Source organism: Zootoca vivipara, chromosome 5 (genome assembly GCF_965207765.1).
Source record: "Zootoca vivipara chromosome 5, rZooViv2.hap1.1, whole genome shotgun sequence".
Classification (NCBI taxonomy): Eukaryota; Metazoa; Chordata; class Lepidosauria; order Squamata; family Lacertidae; genus Zootoca; species Zootoca vivipara.
The window spans coordinates 49,536,549-49,559,044 of record NC_142588.1 but is presented as its reverse complement, the minus strand read 5'-3'; the positions used below and the strand labels follow the sequence as shown (position 1 = coordinate 49,559,044).

Genomic DNA, 22,496 nt, shown 5'->3' with positions numbered 1-22,496 from the left:
TTGTTGCCTGGGTCTTACAAGTTTACTCAAGAGCAGACCCACTGAAATGAATAACCACTACAATGTTGTGTCCATTAATTTCAGTAATTTGCTCTGAGTAAAACTTTGTTAAATATCACTCAAAGGTTACAATCTTAAGAAGATTTAGCCATTAAAATCACTAGGGCTTGCTTCAAGCTAAACATGCTTTAAAACATTATGTTAGTTGTACACTGAGTAAGTTGATATACACAGATGAATTATAAATGTAGAACTTTCCTTAAATCCAAAGCACTTTGGGGAGAAGAGTTGTAGTATTTCAATCATTTGTCAGACCTCTTCATGAAGAGCAGGTATTAAAATAGTAGATAAATTAATCATGATTCTGCAATAGCTAGGTTCTGCTCTCATCCAGTTGTCACAAGTAAGGTCATGTTATTTTATTTTACAAGATGGCTGTTTTTGTGAAATGATGAACTTCTTCTGTAAGAAAATAATAATATTAATGGAGTCACATTTCTTATGCTAGGAAAAGTGTATCCTTCAGAACAAAACTTGATAAGACAAATGTCTGTCCCAACCTCAGGTGATATGCATTTGGAACCTGATTCATATTTGTATGTGATTTATATCAGAATGTTCCCCAGTATGGTGAGAAATAATCAGTTTTTAATGTTGTAACCTTCCGTGAAACCTTCAGGTGAAGGATAGGTATGAAATTAATATTGTTATCATCAATAAATACATAATTTGACATGTTAAGAAAAGAATCATATGTCAGGGTTGAGATATTTTTCATCTTTGTTGTCAATAACTCTTCTTATTTGAAATTTTGGTAAATGATTTTTCGGTTTGTTTTTAAATGTCACATACATTGAAATATTTTTTAAGAAAACATTTGTAGGCACTCAGAGTATATTCAGCACTTCAGAAATTTTGGCTACATTAATTTTACTCAACCTCCCTTATATGTCCTTTTAAAAAACAGAAATCTTGCAGTCAGGAGATTTCTTGTTACGCGGCTTTTTTGGTACTTGTATTTTGCACTTAAAAACATAAATAATAACAATAATTTATTATTTATACCCCGCCCATCTGGCTGGGTTTCCCCAGCCACTCTGGGCGGCTTCCAACAAAAGATTAAAAATGCATTAAAAAGCCTGCGTACCAGTTCTGCTGCACTGTAGGGCACTGTGCAGATAGGCATGAAGGAGGAATTTGTCTGGTTTGCTCTTTTACAGTTGCTCAACCTGATCTAGTGCTCCTGAATTTGCTTGTGGATAAAAACGTAACTCCCAGTCTGACTATACACTTTTTCAGAATTTGAGGTGCAGTTTCACTGCACAGAAATATGCATGAAAGCAATATATTATGTGACACATACAAAATGTTTTATTTTACAAATGAATGCATTGAAAATTGTGCAGTTTATGTTAAAAGTGTGAACAAAATACGCACCATTTAAATGCAGACTTCTTGTGTGTTCTTTCAAAAAACAAGCATAAAACGAATGAATGAGTGAATGATGTTTGCACCTTGCTGTCCATTAGTTGCTGTATTTGCTAATTGTATGTCTACCCTGGGGTATTGACAGCTGCTTTAATTCATACTGTAATTTTGATGTATTTTTTGTTGTACACCACCATGTGGTTTCAAATGAAATAAATAAATAAATAATAAGAAAAGGGGACAGAATGAACCTATACCTGAGCACCAGCAAGACTAAAGTGGGATGGATTTAGGTGGATCAGTTAATCCCTTTGTGCAGAGATGGCTCCTTCACATACAAAAACCCCGTCCTCAATAGGGGGTTCAGAATACGTCCTGTCCTCTTTCAGTGTTCCTCCAGTGATACTGTTGTGAATGGGATGAGCATTTTCCAGCAGCTGTTGGAACAGCTTAATTCAGCCACAGTAGAGTCACTGGAAGGAGCACAGCAGTAGGGCTTGGTAGTTTGTGGACTCCAGCTATGGCGAGGAATTTTTGGGCCTGGATATTTGCATAGTGCATGTTTGCAGAGTTTAAGTGGGTCAGATTTGTTTCACCTGGAGTAATTTCATGTCAAAATTTAGAATACTATGGAATTTTATACAAAAACAAAAATCCCCAGAAACTTCTACTACAGCCTTTCATATGACCTATTATAACAAATGCTGCTGTACATGTTGTCTTCTATTTTTCCACAATTTTATTCCATTTTCTCACTATTTTTATGTAGGACTGGGATCAGCATATTAAAGGAAATCTTCACATTCAAAAATGCATTGCTTTCTCAGAGAAGTGAGTGTAAAGTAAAGAAACAATTTTGTGCCTGCTATGTGACTTATATAACTGTTTTATTTAGTTTCTTGTACATGCTTCTTGATTTAAAGTTGTGATCTTAGCCATCAATACTGTGTGGATGTAAATTCTAGTAATAACACATGAACCTTTTACAAGTGAATATATGTGTTTCGAATCTTCTACAGACAATGCATGCATGACAAATGACATCAAGATGTAGACTCGAATACCAAGGTCCAATTATTTGTCTTGCAAGACAACTATATTGCAAGACAGATGTATTTGCACACATACTGCTGTTCTTCCTGGAAGCAGAAGGAATGCATGCTATCTCTAGATACAATTTCCATCTGAAACCCATAGCTTCACACTGGCTTATGCTGTTTTTGACAATCCTAACCATTATTTTGCCACTCCCACTTCATTTGCATGCTTGATCCTTATGGGTTGACATTCTTGAGGAGGCTGCAGCAAAACCAATAGTGCAAATGCCCTACAACGCAATCCTAATACATCAGTGATGTAATGTCCCTGGAATAACAGAATAATTTATGGTAGTGAGCAGGGGAATTTAAGGTACTTTGAGTATTTAGGCCAAGATCTTTTCCAGTTTTCCTACTGTATTGCTGAATGTCAACCTTTTTTCTTTCTTTTTAGTTCCAACATACGGTGTGTGCTAAATTCAGCAGAAGGAATGCTGCACTCTTCTCCAAATAACACATCTGCATTTAATCTTTCTGGTTCCGAAGGTAAATTACAATATCAAAAATATGTAATTAATAGTGCACTCCTCTATATGTCTACTCAGAAGTAAGACCTTTTGAGTTGAACAAGACTTACTCCTGGTAAGTGAGCATAGGATTGCATCCTTAACCTTTTTTTAGTTGGCATACAGTTGCAGCAAGCCGGGTTATGTTTAATTGTATGTTTATTCGCAAATGACATAATATTAGCTATACGTTAATGTATTTGTGTTCAAAGTTTAAACAAAAAAGGGCATTATGTAATAATGTAGCATTATGCAAGAATATATAAATAAAGAACAAATATACTGTATATTTGGATATATTTACCTCTTGTGATTGAGCCCATCCAGACATTTTTGATAGCAAATGAACTAGATCATCTGTCCAGGAGGCCACCTATCACCCAAATCATGCATACAGCCAAAGGAGAATGCCCCATAGCTTTGTCACTGTTGCCATACTCTAATAAATCTTTTAAATGAATCTAAACCTTTATAATAAATAGTAAGTTTGGTTTTATTCCTCTGACTGCTGGCTGATGATGTGTTTATTTCTGTATACTTTACTACTTTACTTCAATTGAATTAGTTGGTTTATTTGCTTTTTATTGCCATTTTATATTACTTCAATTTTTATATATTTAAATTTATTTAGATTTCTTATATGTAGATTGGTATTTTTAATACCACTCTGAAAACTTTTAAAGTTGAAAAATTGTTTAATAAATAAATAAAAATCTGAAGACAGGCATGGGGAAATTCTGAACCAAACCCCTATGCCCCCTTGGCTGTTTGCCTTTTCCAACAAAGATCCTAAAGACAACAAATAGCACACCTCAAGGTCAGACAATGGTGCTACCATGAATAAATCAGAATGGTGGGAGATTCAGGACAGACCAAAGGAAGTACATCTTCATTCACACAATGCATACCGTAGTTAAACTATGGAACACACTAAACACATTCTTAGCCAATGGAATTTGATATTAAAAGTTCTGGTGATGGCAACCAAGCTAGATGGTTTCAAAAGGGGCTTAAACAAAATTCATCATAGAGGATGGGGCTGTCAGAGGCCATTAGTCATAATGGGTACATAGTATATCTTGGATTAGAAGTACTGTACTGTACTATGCCTCCGAATACCAATTCTGGAGAACAAGAGAATGCTGCACTCATTTCATATATGTGGGCTTCTCATAGGCATTTTGTCCATTGTGAGAACAGAATTCTTGACTATACTGTATAGGTGCTTGGTCAGATCCAGCAGGGTTCTCCTTATGTTCATCTTGCCCAGTAGAAACAGGACCATGATGGATATTTCATTTTGACTTGATGCCTCACTGGGCTCAGGAAATCATCCCAGCCCACCCTCTATTTGTAGAATTTCTCAGAGAATCATGGACAGTGGTGGCCTATCATTAGAGAAAGACAGCTTTGTAGGATGGGCTTATACCTCCATGAACATGAAAGGCTGTGACAGATTTGCTTTCCCAATGTTAGAAAGATACTAGTTATTTAAGGAAGTAGCACTTCTTCGTTTTTTGGACATCATACACATTTCTGGGTTGTCACTCAATATGTTCCATTTGTTTAGATTACTCTTTAAATGTGGGGACATCATACAACTCTACACCTTCATTTGGCCAGCCAGGTTCTACATTTTCTTCTGTACCATCCGGAGTAAATGTGAGTATCTCACACAATATACTAAGTATAGTTCAGCATTCAGCTCTTAGTGAACATCAGGGTTTTCTTTAACAGCATTAAAACAATATAATTGAATATCCTTCAATGATCTAACAGTATTTCTAATTAATTGTGAATTAATTGCTGGCCTGCATGTAGCCCAGGGCTGGGCCTATACTCCTTCCACATTCATGTATATGCTTCCTCTCTGGTTAAGTGATATGTAGGAAATAAAATTAAAAGGCTTTAAAAAGCATCCTGTAGAGAGCTGTTAACTGCAGTGTTAGGTTTTCAGCATTGCAATGTATCACCAGCCAAACATCACAATCTGGTACTACACTGTGATGTCAGAAGGGAGGGGCGAGCTGCCTCATCCCCAGCCCTGCAAGGCACCGGGGTGAAACAGCCTCAGCTTGGAGCTAAGGCGGTTTCACCCCAGTGCTTCGTGGGGCTGGGGATGAGGCAGCTTGCTCCTCCTGCCTGGCACTTATCCACTGAGAGGAAGGCAGCTGTGTGTGCCTTAATGTAGAAGTATAACGGAGCCCCCGCCCCACCTCCAGCTTGTGCAAGCCAGAGGCTAGGTAGGGGCTCCTTTAAACTTCTCCACTGAGGTGCACACAGCTGCCCACCCCTCAGTGTAAGGGAGTCCCCACCTCATCGTTCCTGTAAGCCAGAGGCAGGGGGGAGGCTCCCATTGTATTATGGTTTCAACTTCATTTTAATGTTGCATTTTTTATTGTTAGCCACCCTAAGACAGGAAAGTCAGTATATAAGAAATAATAATAACAATAACAACAATAACAATAAATAAATAAATAAAATAAAAGAATTCCTTCAGAAGCACCTTAAAGACCAACTAAGTTTTTATTTTGGTATGAGCTTTCGTGTGCATGCACACTTCTTCAGATACACTTCTTCAGACTGATATGTCTGAGATAAGAAATGAATGCATAGGATTACAGGAGAATCCTGTACATAGATTTGCCTTTAAGGCTTGTACTCCTATACAGTGCAAGTTAAGAAAGAGGGTTTTTTAAAGTATGCGTCTAGTTGGATGCTGTTTTAGATATCTGTATCTAGATTTATTTTTAATACTTTCAGCTGCCACAAAGGAAAAGTACACCAGGTCGAGTAGTACACATCTGTAATCTTCCTGAAGGAAGCTGTACAGAGAATGATGTTATTAATCTTGGACTTCCCTTTGGAAAAGTCACAAATTATATCCTTATGAAATCTACCAATCAAGTATGTCCTTCTTTTTATTGTTTGCTATAGTATAAGCATAAATACCGTGTTTCTCATATTATAAGACATGTCTTATACAGTATTTATTTTTTCCTCAAAAAAACACACTATGACTTATTTTCAAGGGATGTCTTATTTTTTTCCTCCTCCTCCTGCCACGGCCGGCATTGCTGCTGCGCCTATCAGTGTGTCTTATTTTCGGGGTATGGCTTATATTCCTTGAATGCTTAAAAATCCTGCTATGGCTTATTTTATGGGTATGTCTTAAAATATGAGAAACAGGGTATGTAAATGTATTGTTTGAGTTTTTAACATAAATTGCATTTTCTTATTTCAAAAGTGACTGTGTGTAGTTAGTTCTTTAACTCTTCCAGAGTAATTGCTTGTTTTATTTATAAGGTGAATTGAGTATACTCTAGTTCAGATGCCCAGTTTAGATCATTGTATTTTCAGATGCCTGCATATTTTACAGGAAGTTTGTCAAGCAAACACAGGATTGCAATGTAGGAGATTAGTGGCATTAATGACCTTTTCTCAGTGGAGACCTTCCTTGTATAGTTCCGACTACACCAGACCAACACAGCTACCTACCTGTTCCTTGTATAGGTTTTCCTGTCCACTGTTAAGAGCCAATCTTAAGGATGGATGATTCTGTTGATTTTGTGTCTCTCAATTTCTCATTTTTCCTACCTTGAGTTTGCATCTCCACATTTTCACACTAGTTTGCAAATTTATTCAATAATGTTCACCAGAACTTTAATGTACATTTATCCCAAAAATACACAGTTTAGATGCAATATTGGCCTTTATATAGATATATATACATTTTTGGAAGCAGTTTTTCCTTATATAACTAATTTTTGTATGCTGTTTTCACTAGGCATGCTTTCTTCTAATATAAACATTTTTGTACACATTATTTGGTTGGAAAACTGCATTGTAAAATCCAGAAGTGTGAAATTTGAAGGAAGGCTGTTTTGGTGTGCGTGTTGTTTTAAGGAATGTGAATTAGGTAGGTTCATATTGAAATGCAAAGTGAACCAAATTTCTCTCCCAACCCCTATCATGGTTAAGGAAGAGAAACTTTAAACCAGGGGTCCCCAGACTTACCCAGCTTTGGGCCGGTGCCCGCCGCGCCGATCGCGCGGCGGGCCGGAGGGCGGGGGAGTGCGCGCCTGTGTGCATGCACACACACACTTACTGGCGCGGTGGCGCGCTCCCAAGTTCGAATAGTCGCCGAAAATCGTTTGTGCGCATGCGTATGGGCCTCCCCCCGACCCGGAAGTGCACCAGAAATGACCTCTTCTGGGTCGGGAGAGGCCCATATGCACAAACGATTTCCGGTGTTTTTTTCCAATCTGGAAGTGCGCCGCCGTGCTGCGCGCCGTAAGAGCGGGCGGCGGCAGCGGGCGGCGGGGGTCGGCGCGGGCCGTAGTTTGGGGACCCCTGCTTTAAACCCAATTGCCAGTTCAGATGACATGCTAAGCCACACCTTGGTTTTGCTGCTGCACTGTGGCTCAAAGGACCAAGTCAGAGCAAAGTGGGTACAGGCTGCTCTCCAGAATGCATCAGTTTGCACAGCTTCAGTAAACCACTTTTTAGATTACCATGAAGTGTAAATCAGGCCAATGTTCCTTTCCTTCTGCATATAGCTTCTTGTTAAACTGTAGTAATCAATTATCTTTTTTAAAAAACAAACCAAAACCCACATTTATGAGTTTCTGTTCTGCTAATTTTTTTGTACCCGGTCCCATGAAAATTACTTGAAATCTTTCACAGGGCTCAGGATATATTTTTCCTTGTGTGGCTAGATGCAAAGGAGGGCAAGGCTCTTGTACCGATAGTAGCTATGCACAAGATGGAAATCTTAGCAGACTGTCCTTTCAACATCCCTGATTACAAGATGCATCTACCAAGCTACTTTCTTTCACATATCAGTGGAAGATACTGGTGTCCTGTCTTTCTGTGTAACTAAAATTATGTCAGTGTGTGTGTGTGTGTGTGTGTGTGTGTGTGTGTGTGTGTGTGTGTATGTATGTATATATACCGGTATTGATTAGTAGAGATCTAAGTGTGTCTACTTATCCACACATAAATATCACAATATATTAAAATAATCTTACTATTTATTCTAATGATCTTCACTATCTATACTATGAAGATACTATGAAGATGCAGTTTTTGTCATGTTTTTCTTTTTTTACTAAATGATCTAAAATACAAAGAGAGCTATAAACCGTTTCTGTATTATAACAGGCTTTTCTAGAAATGGCCTATACTGAGGCAGCTCAGGCTATGGTGCAGTACTACAAAGAAAAACCTGCAATGATAAATGATGACAAATTGCTCATTAGAATGTCTAAAAGATACAGAGAACTTCAGTTGAAGGTAAATAAATTAGTTATCCTGTCTTTCTGTGAATTTTGCTGTTAGTTGTTCAACTGCTTTAATTGCTAGTATGTTGTTTTCAGATAAGCTTTCATAAATTCTTTTCTACTGTTTTCCTCTTCACCATGTCATTGTTTATATACCTGTGGTATCATTTATTGGGCAAGCCTGCCTTTTCTGCTTACGTAGACTGAGTATTAGACTAAAGTATTGGACAAATAAGAGCCCTGATTTCTCCCATAGACCCCATCTACACTATGTATACATTTAAAGCGCTGTCATAGTATTTTAAACAGTCATGGTTTCCTGCAAATAATCCTTGGAACAGTAGATTGTTAAGAGTGCTGAGAGTTGTTAGAAGACCCCTATTCCCCTCACAGACCCTGTGTTCCCTGGGAATTGGGATTGATGTAACCACTCTGGGTAATAAACTCCTGTGTAGAGAAGATTTCAGCAAAACTTTATCTATGGGGCTTTTCTGTAAACAACATATCAACAGAAACGTGTAGCTTGTGCCATTGCTGTTGCGTTGTGCGGCATGTTTGTAGTTTTTATTTAAAAGGCATTTTTGTAGCCAGTGTTCTCTCATAAGTATGTCACCCACATGTGCTCAGTATGAACCTGCTGTGAAAGGAGTGAGTGTGGGCTGAATGGAATGTTGGGTGGGTAAGAATAAATGCCAAGTGAAGATGATCAGTTGGGTACTTGTAATGTGGAATGGTAGCTTCAGCTGCATGGCTGCTTCAGTTCTGTAGGCTCCATATGTCTGTTCCCGTGAACAGACAAATCTGGGACTTAGGTCAACCACACTGCCACTCATATCCACCCTGCTTCAAGACCGCAGTAAATCTTGAACCAGGACTTTTTTTCAGCCGGAGGTCAGCGGAATTGAGTACCGGCACCTCTTCTGTCCATTCCGGAACCTCTGTAGTGTGGTGGTGCCAACAGAGGCAGAGGTCGGCACAGCGCTCAGGTCAACAACTTGGGGTGGTGCTCCCCGTAAAAAAAAGTAAACAAGTTCTGGCACCTCTTTCTATAGAAAAAAGCCCTGTCTGCAACTAACCACAGGATGGGATACTATACCATATAAATATTGTCTAAATAATGTGTCTATTAGGGCTCTTAATAGCTGTAATATCTCAGTAGTTTGAGTGGAAATGTAAAGCCACTAGCCAGCAATGGATGCCATAGCGAGGCAGCAGACTCACTTGACCTGCAACTGTGTCACTCCTGCTTATCAGGAGGAGTCAGGTGGGTGTACTGCAAATGCACTGTGCCCTCTTCGCTCCTTCTCCTTTGCCTCCTGGTATGCAGCAGCAACGTGACTAACGGAATATCCGATATCCATCTTGTACTGTCCTTAGCAACTTCTTTAACCAAATGGTTTCTTGCCAATTGAATAATTGTTTTTAGTTCATTAGTTTTCTCTTATTCAACAGTAAGAAGCTAAGCCATAGCATTCTGAAATGTAAACATAATAAAATAAATTGAAAATATTCATACCAGTGCTTCTCTTTCAATAGCTTGAAGTGTGAAGCTTATTTACAATTATTAATCTGTATATTTATATTTGGCTTAGAAACCAGGTAAGAATGTGGCAGCAATAATCCAAGACATCCATTCTCAGAGGGAGCGGGACATGTTGCGGGAGACAGACAGGTATTACACAATGTTAACAGTTGATGTCAAAAAGATTGCTTTATAGAACAGAGATGCTTTTGGATAATACAGAAATAGGCAGACAGGACACATTTCTGCAAGTCTAAAGCTAGGAACAAGTTTTTTTATTTGAAATGTGTTTGTTTTGAAAAGTTAAGATACTTAAAAATTGTTTGCTATATTAAGAAAATGCATGCTGAAATACTGTACTGACATTCTCAGTAAAATCTGCTGAGCACAAACTACAGCATGTTTCTGAAATTTTCAAGAAGAAAATGCCAAATGCACAGACACTTTGAAATACCACTTTGAAATAAAATATTAATTCACTTTCTATTATTTCCTGTTTACTGTTGTCTATAGTTAAGACAAAAAACTAGTAGATGAACTCATAAATGATCTTTTTACTTGTAGTTAGGGTACTTGCAGTTAAAGTACTTTAGTCATTCTCTAGAGCTAATATATGTGTAGATGGCTGGATATGCATTCAGTTCAAAATCATCAAATTGTTTGGTTATGTGAACAAATCTGTATTCATTATCATCCTTACTGTTTGCATGCAATTTTATTTTGGTTCTTGTTGCTATGCGGTAGTTATACTGTTCAAATTAACTGCCTGATCTAAGACAGACATAGGAGTATTCTCCTTGGCACCCGCTAGCAGAAGTACAAATTAAGAAATCCTCCTTTTATGCACATGTACTGTACAAATGTGTAATTACAATGCAGTGTTGTGTGTAATTTTGACCATTCTTAAGCAATTTAGATGCTTAATATTGCTATACAGACACAGTATACTTTGAGAGATACCGTAAATAGAAAGACATGCAAGTTGTTGTGGCACTTTAGGGTCTAAGGCTGAGATCCTTATGCTGGGCTGAGGGGTGGAGGGGTTGGACTGAGCAGAGATAAGTATGTTCTCACATCAGGCATGAAGCCCTCTGGCAGTTTCATCACCACCAGATTCTAACAGAAGGCCCTGGAACATCTAAGGCAGGCATCCCCAAACTTCGGCCCTCCAGATGTTTTGGACTACAATTCCCATCATCCCTGACCACTGGTCCTCTTAGCTAGGGATCATGGGAGTTGTAGGCCAAAACATCTGGAGGGCTGCAGTTTGGGGATGCCTGATCTAAGGTCATCAAAGACCTGATATGGCTGAACACCACTTGTCCCTTCCCCACCCTGTTTCTTTGCTGCCACTGTAAGAAGCTGGACTGCAGATGTGGCAGTGATTCTGGCACTCCATAAAGCCCCACAGGCAGAGGATGGGGTTTGGATTGTTCTATCCCTGTTTTATTTTGGAAGAACTTTTACTCAGATGTTTTGTGGCCTTTAGTACTGGTTTCTTAATGTCCTTGGTATTTTGCTGATTATTATTGATTGTTACTGAATATTGTAGTGTTTTACGATGGTATGAACTGCTTTGGTGTTTCTGTCTTGTGATTGAAATGTGGTATAAAATATTATAAAACAATAAGAATAATAGTAAGTAGCATCCTTCTTTTCCTTTGTGTTTTAGATATGGACCTGAAAGGCCTCGGTCTCGCAGCCCTATAAGCCGTTCTCTTTCCCCAAGATCACACACTCCAAGCTTTACTTCCTGCAGCTCCCCACATAGTCCGCTGAGCACAAACTGGACAGACTGGGGAAATGGAAGAGAGCCATGGGATCAGTCTTCATATTCCCGAAGGGAAGAAGAAAGAGAATCAATGCCCTGGAGAGAGAATGGGGAAGAGAAAAGGGATAGGACTGACACATGGGAGCATGAGAGAAAACATTATATGCGCCATTTGGATAAACTAGACTTGGAAGAACGTTCCGAAGGAACCAGAAGCTACAGAGAAAAATATTTAAGAGGGGGGTCACCCAGTGCAAAGGGGCTGCCTGGATATAAGAACAGAGAAGAAGACTATTATAGGAAACCCACAAAGCAAAAATCTGATAAGTATTCAAAACAGATAGTGGATACAGCTCCGAAGTGTAAAAGGAAGGAAGAAACAAGATTGAAAGAACACAAGCATTCTCATTGTGAAGATCCAACAAGAGAAGAAAAATTAGAACAGAAACCCAACAAGGTCCCTGACAGTATCAAGCAAAAGCAAAGTGATAAGGAAAAATTCAAGGATTCTGATAAAAAGTCAGAGGAAGAGGTACCTGATGAGGCTAAAAGAGTTAATGGGAAGACAGGGACAGGAACTAAAAATGAGGTAATAAGTGATTTAAGTTACTATTGGAAATAAAAAAAATTATGAGACACATTGTAATTAAAAGTACCTCTTCTATGTACATGGTATATATGGTACATTGTATATACATTATATATACATTCTATATACAGAATGAACATGCACAGATTAGACTCCCATCAACACTATCTCTCCTTGCTTATTTCTACAAATCAGATTAATTTTCCCCCATGTTGCGGGCATCACCCTATATTATATTATATTATATTATATTATATTATATTATTATAATATTAGTGTGTTTAACTGTTGTGTTGATTATATAAGTCATTCTGCCAGTGAACAACCTCAATGGAACTGACTGTTTAAGAATTTGTGTGTTGTTTATTGGTTAATTAAGGGATTTGAAATTAGGAGCAAATGATGTTGTTAAGTAAAATCACAAGGACATACAAGCTAAAGTTTCCAATGGAATAGAATAGAAAAAGATACCCAAGAAATATATTGCAACAATTTGATTTAGATGCATTCCTGGTGCAGATATTGCTATGGAACAGCAGTCACATTTGATGTTAAGAACGTGCATTCCTACAGTACATTTTTACAGTGAATGGACTTTAGTAACTTATTGTCTGGATCTTCTGATAACTCCAGTATTCAGCATTATTACCTTGCTCTTTGTAGCTGGGAACCAAAGATCAGCTTAAGTTCACAAAGAGGCGGGGAGGGGAGGCTAGCAGAGTGCAGTAAAAATAAAGAAATCTTTTAATAATTAACTCATATGCCGCATCACAGACTACTTTTCAAATTCTTCTCAGTTTCAACATTGCTTGCTATGCAACATGGTAGCTGCTGGCTTAAGCTCAAGGAGTAGATTTGGGGATTCTTTGAATCCTGGCCACTATTTCAAATTCAGAAGTTGATAGTTCCAAAGTAAGTCTTTCTGCATAGGGGAATGAAGAAGTGTTTTTTTTACATGTGACTGCCTTTACAAGATAATGCTTTTTAAAATTTATGACCCTCACCCAGTGATAGGTGAAGACAGACAAAGCGGTTTTAGAGCAGCAAGCAAGTTGAATTTGGAAGCATCTACACTGTTTAATCCGAATGTAGTAATCCTCTCCAGGGGTCTAGCTCTGAAAAAACAGGGGTTCCTTGCAGAAAAATCTTGTTGTGTCCAGCACTGGTTGAGTGGCATCTCATCATTTTATCAATAAAGCTTCCTGCTGCCATACCCCCTGAGTAGTTTTGTTCAACTAACACAATGAATGGATTGATAGATGCACATGCAGCTCTCTAATTCTAAAAAAGCAAAACAAAACCAGGTAACCCATCTGATAACCTCTGAGAAAGGGCAACAATAAGAGCTTATACACACTTCCTCTTGTTCCACTGCTTTCCCCCAGGGAAAACTGTTCTTTAGAACTCAGTTGGAGCAAGCAACAATTGGGTTTACTGCACATTCCCGTTTTTTCTTATTTAGAACTCAAGAGCAGATTTTCCCTGGGAAAGCAGTAGGACAAGGGGGGAAATTGCTTGGACCCATCCCTAGAAAGCATGAGTCAAGCAGAATACTGTTAAGACCTGTGCTTTCTAGGCACGGGACAAGCATGAGTCAAGCAGAATACTGTTAAGACCTGTGCTTTCTAGGCACGGGACAAGTGGAAGTGTGGATGAGGCCTCCACTAAATCAGCATTTGATTTTCTGGTATGTACATCCATCAATCAAATTGTGAAGGCGGGAGGAAGAGGGCTCACATCATGAATAAGGGATGCAATGTAAGTTCACTTTTTATATTACATCTGTCTTCACCCATAGACAATCTCTGTCTTAGGTTAAAAATATATATTCTAATATGGAGATCCCCTTTCCCGCAAATAAGCAGATGAAAGAAGCAGAAGATCCTATGGAAAACTCAAGAAAAGAAAAGGTGAGATTTATACGTTCATGGGCCTTGATACCTGATGTAAAATTTGTTTGTTTGAAAATTTCTTGAGTCACTTGGCTGCCAGATATTCATTATATAATCAAAAACATGAAAAATACAAACAACACTAAAATCAGATAGAAACACATGGCACAATGAAGGTGCAAATCTTCAGGAAGGCAACACATCCATGAGCCTGGTCTGTGGTGTGTTGCTTTAAAATAGGATCTTCACAGTGGCAGCATCTCAACAGTAGGATATTTACCCCCACTAGGGAAGTATGATCATATCTTAATACTGTCAAATTTCAGATTTTAGCTGAAAATGTTTTTGTTCATCCAGACTTTGGGGGCATGTGTTTTGTATGGGTCTTGTATTACTTTGCTGCTGTATAAAGTTATAATTTTAATCATGCTGTTTTTAAACGTTTTAAATTATTGTGTACAATTGCTGTGCTTTTTATTATGTTGATGACTGCCCTGGGCTCCATCATGAGGAAGGGTGGTCTATTAATAATAGCAATAGCCAGTACGGTTATATTAATTTTTAAAAAGATTTATTTGATTGATTAATTAATTAATTTTTTTGTAAATAGTTTTTGTGTGCCCCCGTAAAAGCCAGAAATGCAATTACAATCTGGGGAGCAGATTCTAACTTTTACTGAAAAGAAGTTAATGCAGAAGGCAGCTCTCCCTATGGCACAGAGAACCCAAGCTGTTTAGGATTTTAAGGGCAATAAGCAGCACTTTGAATTGGGTCTGGAAGGGCATTTCCAAAAGTATTTAGGTGTGGGGATGACACTCATTGTTGTGGGAGGAGGACTTCCCTTTTGTCTCTTCCTCCCACAGCTCCCCACATCCAAATCTTCTCCAGGAAGTACCCCAAACCTCTGCGGCATTTTATGGAAGCATGTGGGATGCTGCAGGGGTGAAGATCCGTTGCTCCAATGTTGTGTATTCTGCTTGTAGAAGGACACTACTGGATTTCACCCAAAGGCTTTACAAATTATGTCATCATGACCTTTGCTTCTTTGGACAGATCCTCAGACTCTTTTTTTTTAGTTGCTCTCTACACACTTAGATTGCTTTGAATACTTGGCATTGGCTTTCAAAAATTTGGCATCTTTGAAAAGCTAAAGAGTTTTAAAAATTAAATCCAAGCATTAGGCCAACTTGTCACTTTGAGCAGGAGCAAATTAAATAAAGTTGAAGTGAGAACTTATTGAAATGATACATAAAGCTAGTCCCCCAGTCCAGCTCTGAAGAAACATAGGCCAATGTCCTTGGATGTTTTCCAGCATCATATCTTTAGGGTCATGAGCTGATCATCAGATGTGAAAGCTAGCAGTATCTATAGCAGCAGGAAACTGATCTCCCAAGAGTATCTGCCCTCCACGCCTTTCTAGGACACTAGAAGGATAAGTTTAATAGAGCAAACAGGAGAGAAACAAATAGGCTTAGCTTTTATCTTTTTGGAAGTTTCCTTCCCCCAACCCTTTACAATTGCTCCTCCCAGGGCATATGACAAAAACTGACAATCAAAAATAGTAAGGTCAAAAGTTCAAATGGGACTACAACAGCAGAGCCATAGGCACACTGCATTGGGCACACATAAGGATTCTAACAGCTGGTGTGTGTCATATGCAGCCTTTTGAACAGAAGCAAAAGTTGTTAGGCAAAATGTTACTCTGGCTGATATCAAAATCTTTTTTCAAGTTCGAATCATCATCCATCTAAAAATTCCTAGCATTTCTGCCAGGCTGTTTTATCATAAATGATAAGGGGTGAAAGGGTGCTAGTGAAAACCATACAGATTCTTCAGTGGTGGCTGATGCACATTGGGACTGGTAGGGCAGAAAGCAGGGAGGCTGAGAGTAGGCAAAGCCAATGAGGGGCAGAGCTGGAACCAGTGAGGGGCAGAGCCAACTAATTCTACTTTGAATCCCTTTGTTGTTATTTATTAAATTTATATACCACCCTTCCACATAAGACCACAGAGTGGTTTACAGTATAAAAACACAAAATATATAACATAATAACAAAACAAACAAACAAAAACAATACCCCCAACATATTTTAAAGGTCATAGATGGATTAATCAGCCAAAGGCCCAGATGAAGAAGAATGTTTTCACCTGGTGCCTAAAGATATGCAATGAAGATGCCAGGAGAGTCTCCCTGGAGAGAGCATTCCACAAATGGGGAGCCACCACAGAAAAGGCATTTTCTCGTGTGGCCACTCTCAAGACCATCTTCATCTACAAGGGCAACAGCGAGACACTAAGGAGAAGGTATCACATACAGTGCACCCCCTGGACTGGTTGTAAATAAGCAAACAGGTGGTGCAGACTGTGAATACTGGGGCAGTTCCCCACTTGGCCTAATGGAACAGCCTCACCAGGGGTTCTTCATTGTTGTGATATACCAGGAGTGGCAGGCTATACAATTTCCCAGCACTCATAGGAAAATGTGGTGTGATCTCTTAGAGTAATCAAATGAAACCTTAACACGTGGCATGATAAAAGTCCGTAATTTTATCAGGACAAGTTACTTGCTCTTTACTGTTTAACAATTGTTTTCTCAAAATTATCTTCTGTACCATGAAAATAAATAAAAACCGCATTTTTTAAAAAAGGGAAACAGAAGTTTTCAATCTCCACATGTGAATAATAATAATAATAATGGAGAGAGGGGACATGTTAGCCTGTGACTTGCTGTGACTTATTACACTATTAAAATAATGAACCATGGTGTGTTGTTGCATCTGAACTGGGCCTCCAATAATATCCTCTTTATTGACATATTCACAATGGGATGTACATCTTTGTTACAGGATTGGGAGAGCGGAAGTGAGATGGAAGCTGAGACCTGGTATCCAACTAATATGGAAGAGCTAGTAACTGTAGATGAGGTGGGAGAAGATGACCTTATAATGGAACCTGATATAACTGAACTTGAAGAAATAGTAACAGTAGGTCAGAAAGACCAAGAATGTCCTTTAGTGAGTTCTTTAACTGCTGGATTACAGGTGAAGAATGAGCACAGCTTATTAAGTGGAAGCGATGACAAATCAAACGCAATGGAATCAAGCTTGGGGTCAGAAGAGGAAAACACAGGGGATCTCCCTGGCTCTGAAGGTGATAATACAGCTGATAAAGCACCACATCTAAATCTGGACACTGAGCAGAAGCCAGATGAATTGCAAGAAGACAGACCTCTAAGGGATTCTGATTACCATGATAAGCAAAGAAAAATAAAAGAAAGCACTAACATTCATTTAAGGTTGGAAGAGCAGTGTGTATCTTCTGGTCCTCCAAAAGAAGAGCTCTTCCAGCAGAATGACACACTCATAGATGATGATAAAGAGATGGAATCATTAGAAAGCGAGAGTAGAAAAGCTATGGAAATGCTGGTAAAAAACTCCCAGGAGGAAACAAGCTGTGGACGTCAGGAACATCAAAAGGCACCGGGTAACTAGTATATTTTTCCTTCTCTTCCTTTGTTAGATTAGTTTTGTTGTCCTTTTTCTGCTCAGTGTTTTTAGTTCTTTTGTCATAAGAGTAAACATTGTTCAAAGCATTGTGATTTTCCTAGGAAGAAACTCAGTTGAAGAACAGAACTGTCAAAATTAAGTTCTTATTCAGATGGTGTCAAGGAAATTAGATATGTATCAAGCAAGTGTTCTGGAAGAGACATCCATTATTACGGTCACTTCTGGGTTCATACAAGTTGAGTTGAACTTTTGGAGCACCCAGCTTAAATTACTTAGAATTGTTAATGGGAAGACCAGGTCAACAACTAAGTTATTTATGTCTGGTTGATAAAAAATATTCCTTAGATATCTTTAAAAGATTAATTTGGCATGAAATGGCTTTTGGGATTGCCACATTTCATTCTTTTTTCATGCCAGAGCATAATAATTTATGTTTCCTGATTTGTTTTTGTTACCCATATGTTACATTGTTCATGATTAATGTTAATAGTTCAGAAATTATTGTTCTAGTCAAAGGCCATGGCTATAGCTGGTATTCAGACATTGGGATTGTGGTTTTGATGTTGTATAAGCCTCAAGACACAGCTAACTTCAAATATCTTTATCTAGCTGATGTTTGTGACAATTTGAATTCAAATGTGACCCATCCAGGCACAGCACAAAACAACCTGTTACTTTTGGCAAACTATAAGCATGTTTCTCTTCTCAGTGACTGAGGCTCAGATTGTAGGAGTCCTTCTGACAGATCTTCAATCCACATATAGCTTGCCAACTTCTAAAGCCTAGAGTTGCCATCTGTTAACCTAAAAATTATAGCTATTCCTTATTGAGGTCTGAAGCAAGAGAGGAGATGTATATTTATTGTATTCAGAAAAAAACTTGATGGGGGGGGGAGAGATATTTAGTGTAGAAGCAACATTGGATTGATCTAGAAAATATGTCGGGTTCAGGTTATAAATATTGCACAGAACTGATTTTACTCAGTATGCCTTTTGCTTTCAAAGCAAATTGTAGGTATCAGGAAATGAAGACTACTGACTTCCCAGAGGTGGAATCCAAAAGATCTTACTTTTCACCATCATGGGAACAAGAAGATGTGTTTACGGAGCTCAGCATTCCGCTAGGTATGTCTTATTACAAGGGACCCACATTTAACTCTTTACAATACATTTGTTTTGCAAGAAAACCATGGTATCTGTTTCAGATTTAAAAGAGTTACTAGCTTCTGAAAAGAGAAGTTTCTGTTGCTCTCACTCAGTTGGCTTTGGCAATATATTAATAGTGGTGTTTAGTCAGGTTAGTGACATAAGGGAAAGAATAAATTAAAAATAGACAGTGTCAAGTTGACCTTTTGATTTTATCCAGAGGCACTGAATAGCATTGAAACTGGGACAGAGATGTCAAATACTGGGGTGAGCCTCTATTTAGTCAGTTACTTGGTGTTCAAAGCCCTTCTCATGAATTATGTTACAGTATGTAATTGTTAACAAGAAGCCTGCAAGGTAGGTCAGTATTTATTATTAATGCATATACAATACACTGCAAAAATATAATCCATGACAAGTATAAAAGATAAACTTATCATAAATATCAGTCTCATTGTTATCAGACCCAAAAAAAGGACATCTCTAAAGACAGAAACTTACAATAAGCATCATTTTAAATATTTGACAGAAGGTGCCCATCTATTTAATAATTCATGACAGCTTATCTTCACCTCTTGAATGTATATCAGACATACCATAATAACAAAGAAAAACAATAACACACACACACACACACACACACACACACACACACACACACACAGAGAGAGAGAGAGAGAGAGAGAGAGAGAGATTAAAAGGCCCCCACTGAACAGAGAGCCTGGAGAGAGAGAATTTCTATAGACCACAGCAACTCCCCCTCCCCAACCTTCAAGCCTGCCAATGCTCCACCCAGTACCCAGGTGGGTACAGCTGGGTGAGACCAACTCTACCCTGTTCACCCACCCAGAACTCAGTAATACAGACCAGATCAGCCTCCTCATCCACAACCAGGTCAGACCTGAAGGCTGACTAATAGGACAACCACAATTCCCTAGGTTGCAGGAAGAACTGGCACATGGCACAGTCAGGTGGGAGAGAGGGTAAGAAAAAGTGACTTAGCCAAGACCACCTAGTGAGAAACAATGGACTCATGGTCTGACCCTATATAGGGCAACCTCCTGTGCTACATTTCTCTATATTATTTTTGATACAGAAATTATAAATATCTGAGCAGTGAAAGCACTATAATAAATTCAGGTGATGCCAAAATAAATTCAACCATTTTTCTCCCCTTGGAAAGGAATTCTATTTATAAGGCTATCTGATTCTCTCACCACCACCACCACCACCCATAATAATTGCAAGTCAATATTGTTTTATAGGCATGGAATTTGTTGTGCCCAGAACTGGCTTTTACTGCAAACTTTGTGGACTTTTCTATACAAATGAGGAGACAGCAAAGACTCGTCATTGCAGAAGTACGGTTCACTACAAAAATCTTCAGGTAACAACTGATTTATGCATGCAAATTAGTATCTGAAATGTAGTGGCACGCAGAAAGTTTTGGGGCTGCATACCTCCTGCACTAGGGACGCAGGTGGTGCTATGGGTTAAATCACAGAGCCTAGATTTGCTGATCAGAAGGTTGACGGTTTGAATCCCTGTGACGGGGTGAGCTCCCGTTGCTCGGTCCCAGTTCCTGCCAACCTAGCAGTTCGAAAGCACGTCGAAGTGCAAGTAGATAAATAGGTACCGCTACAGCGGGAAAGTAAACAGCATTTCCGTGTGCTGCTCTGCTTCGCCAGAAGCGGCTTTGTCATGCTGGCCACATGACCTGGAAGCTGTATGCTGGCTCCCTCGGCCAATAAAGCGAGATGAGCGCCGCAACCCCAGAGTCGGTCACGACTGCACCTAATGGTCAGGGGTACCTTTACCTTTACCTCCTGCACTACTGCATGTTCACCACCCTTGTGATGTGAAACACTTAACACTGTCTACTTGTGAATCCAAGTTAGATTATTTTCAACCCATTTTACAGTTCTACTATTCATTTACTGCAACATTTTATAGTCTATGGGCAGTATTCAACTATGGCAAAAATAATGACACAGATGAGGGGGGTGGATCAGTCTTGCCCTTGAGGATCAACCCTTCAGGTCCTTTTCCAGTTATAGCAGCCATGGCAAAGCTTAGAAATTGTTTCTAGTAAAGCACCTCCTAAGGGTGGCTAAAGCCATGGCATCTATGCTCTGGGAAGAAGCATGATGCAGGGGTGCCTGGCTTCCTTCCTACCTGTTACCTAGGTGTTTTGGAACATCCTCAGCTTGGTGGGTGCCTGGTTGAACATCTATAGGCAGTGCAGTCATTTTCAGCAGCGAGTATCATGTACAAATAATGGGATATTGATTGTTAGCTGTTGAGTTCAGTAAAGACCTAGTATAAGACAGCAGTGAGGAGAGATGGGTGTATGAGTCTCTAAGTTCATTCTGTGAACATTCTAAGCCTACATGTAAATTGTACACATTTTGTACACTCTCTGCCTGTGAAGTACACATTTTTCAATTCATTTCAATGTATTAATTTTTCCCTAACCACAGCACAAAATCTGGAGAATTGCATAATCCAATTAATAGTTGTCTTCCAACCTGCAAGCAAGTTCAGGAATGTAGAATTCTGTTGATCTACTAACAAAGCAGACCAAATGAACTCCTCCTATATTTTCTAATATATTTTCTAATACTGTAACTAGAAAAGCATAGGTCTTAATGCAAGCACACCCAATTCACTTTCAAGTCCACCTTTTCTCTTTTTGCTTTCTTCTTTCAAAATGTATTTATTTACATTAAATTTATATACCGCTCTTCATCCAAAGATCACAGGACAGTTTAGAAATATACAGTATCTTACATGTAAAATGAAGTGAATAAAGAAGTAAGTCACTGGATTTTCTGGTACAGAACAACAACTTATAGATTACAAGATCTGAAGATTGTTACATACTTCTGTTTTGGATAAATAAGCCTTTTCTATTTGGATATGTGTTTGCCTACAGCTCTCTGCCCTGACTTTCAAGAACTTCCATTGCTGTTTTCATCATAATGCTGGCCATTTCAGACCTCTATATTTTGTGCGAACACAGTTCAGGCCTTCTGTTAAATCTCGCAAGTTGTCAAAACCAACTAGAAGCTAAAGAGCTTTGGTTTAATTCCCTTGTTGCTCGTATCAAAAGTCATTGCGCATCAAATTGTTACACATCACAAGAAGATTAACTGTCACCCAGCCTTGGCCTTTCTCTAGAAAATGAACTGCATGCTGCAAGTTAATACAGAATGCTGCATAGAGCACGGTAGCAAGTCACGCACAAGTCTAAGTGAAAGGGCAGATGGCAACAGGTGAAAGGCTTGCCTTCAGGATTCTTTTTCTCCCTTTAGGGCAGCCACTAATCCAAGACCAAAGCAGTTTTAAATAGCTGGAAAAATATGCATTTGCTCATTAAAAGTCTATATACATTAATGGTTTTAGTGAACCTAAGCAACAGATGAATCCCTTTTTAGGAGCGTGAAGTAACTGGCATTTCCTTGGCAAGGAGTCAGGAGAAGAAGCACTTAGACAGTCGTCAGCTTTGCCACACCCCCTGTGTGCATTTATACTGAATCCAGCTTCTCATTAGGTGCACAGCTGGTCTATACTAAGAGCACTGCCCTGTGTAGGGCTGTGGTGTCAGTGAGTAGCAGAAGAGAAGTGACATCATGTGTGGTTCATAGTTGCTGTTGCAGTTTAGCGTGTAGGAGTTGGGGGCTGATCAGAAATGACGTGAAGCACCCTTCCTGCTACAAAAGTAGGGCCATAAAGTGGGGGAGGGGTGAGGGAATTAA

The 22,496-nt window shown here is 38.9% G+C and overlaps 1 protein-coding gene across 4 annotated transcripts in view; it reads left to right on the top strand.

Moving 5' to 3' along the window:
* The window catches only part of RBM20 (RNA binding motif protein 20), a 33,055-nt gene that overhangs the window by 5,387 nt on the left and 5,172 nt on the right, over window positions 1-22,496 (top strand). The window contains exons 3-13 of one of the 4 annotated variants that reach the window (XM_088670616.1): window positions 2,198-2,259; window positions 2,920-3,011; window positions 4,602-4,693; window positions 5,795-5,938; window positions 8,195-8,326; window positions 9,906-9,985; window positions 11,508-12,195; window positions 14,061-14,105; window positions 16,934-17,570; window positions 18,598-18,717; window positions 20,004-20,125. In XM_088670616.1, the coding sequence (XP_088526742.1) occupies window positions 2,198-2,259; window positions 2,920-3,011; window positions 4,602-4,693; window positions 5,795-5,938; window positions 8,195-8,326; window positions 9,906-9,985; window positions 11,508-12,195; window positions 14,061-14,105; window positions 16,934-17,570; window positions 18,598-18,717; window positions 20,004-20,125 (2,214 nt within the window). Of the gene's footprint in view, window positions 1-2,197; window positions 2,260-2,919; window positions 3,012-4,601; window positions 4,694-5,794; window positions 5,939-8,194; window positions 8,327-9,905; window positions 9,986-11,507; window positions 12,196-14,009; window positions 14,106-16,933; window positions 17,571-18,597; window positions 18,718-20,003; window positions 20,126-22,496 lie in introns of all 4 variants that reach the window. The other 3 variants (XM_088670615.1, XM_035132788.3, XM_088670617.1) reach the window with 3 other exon arrangements.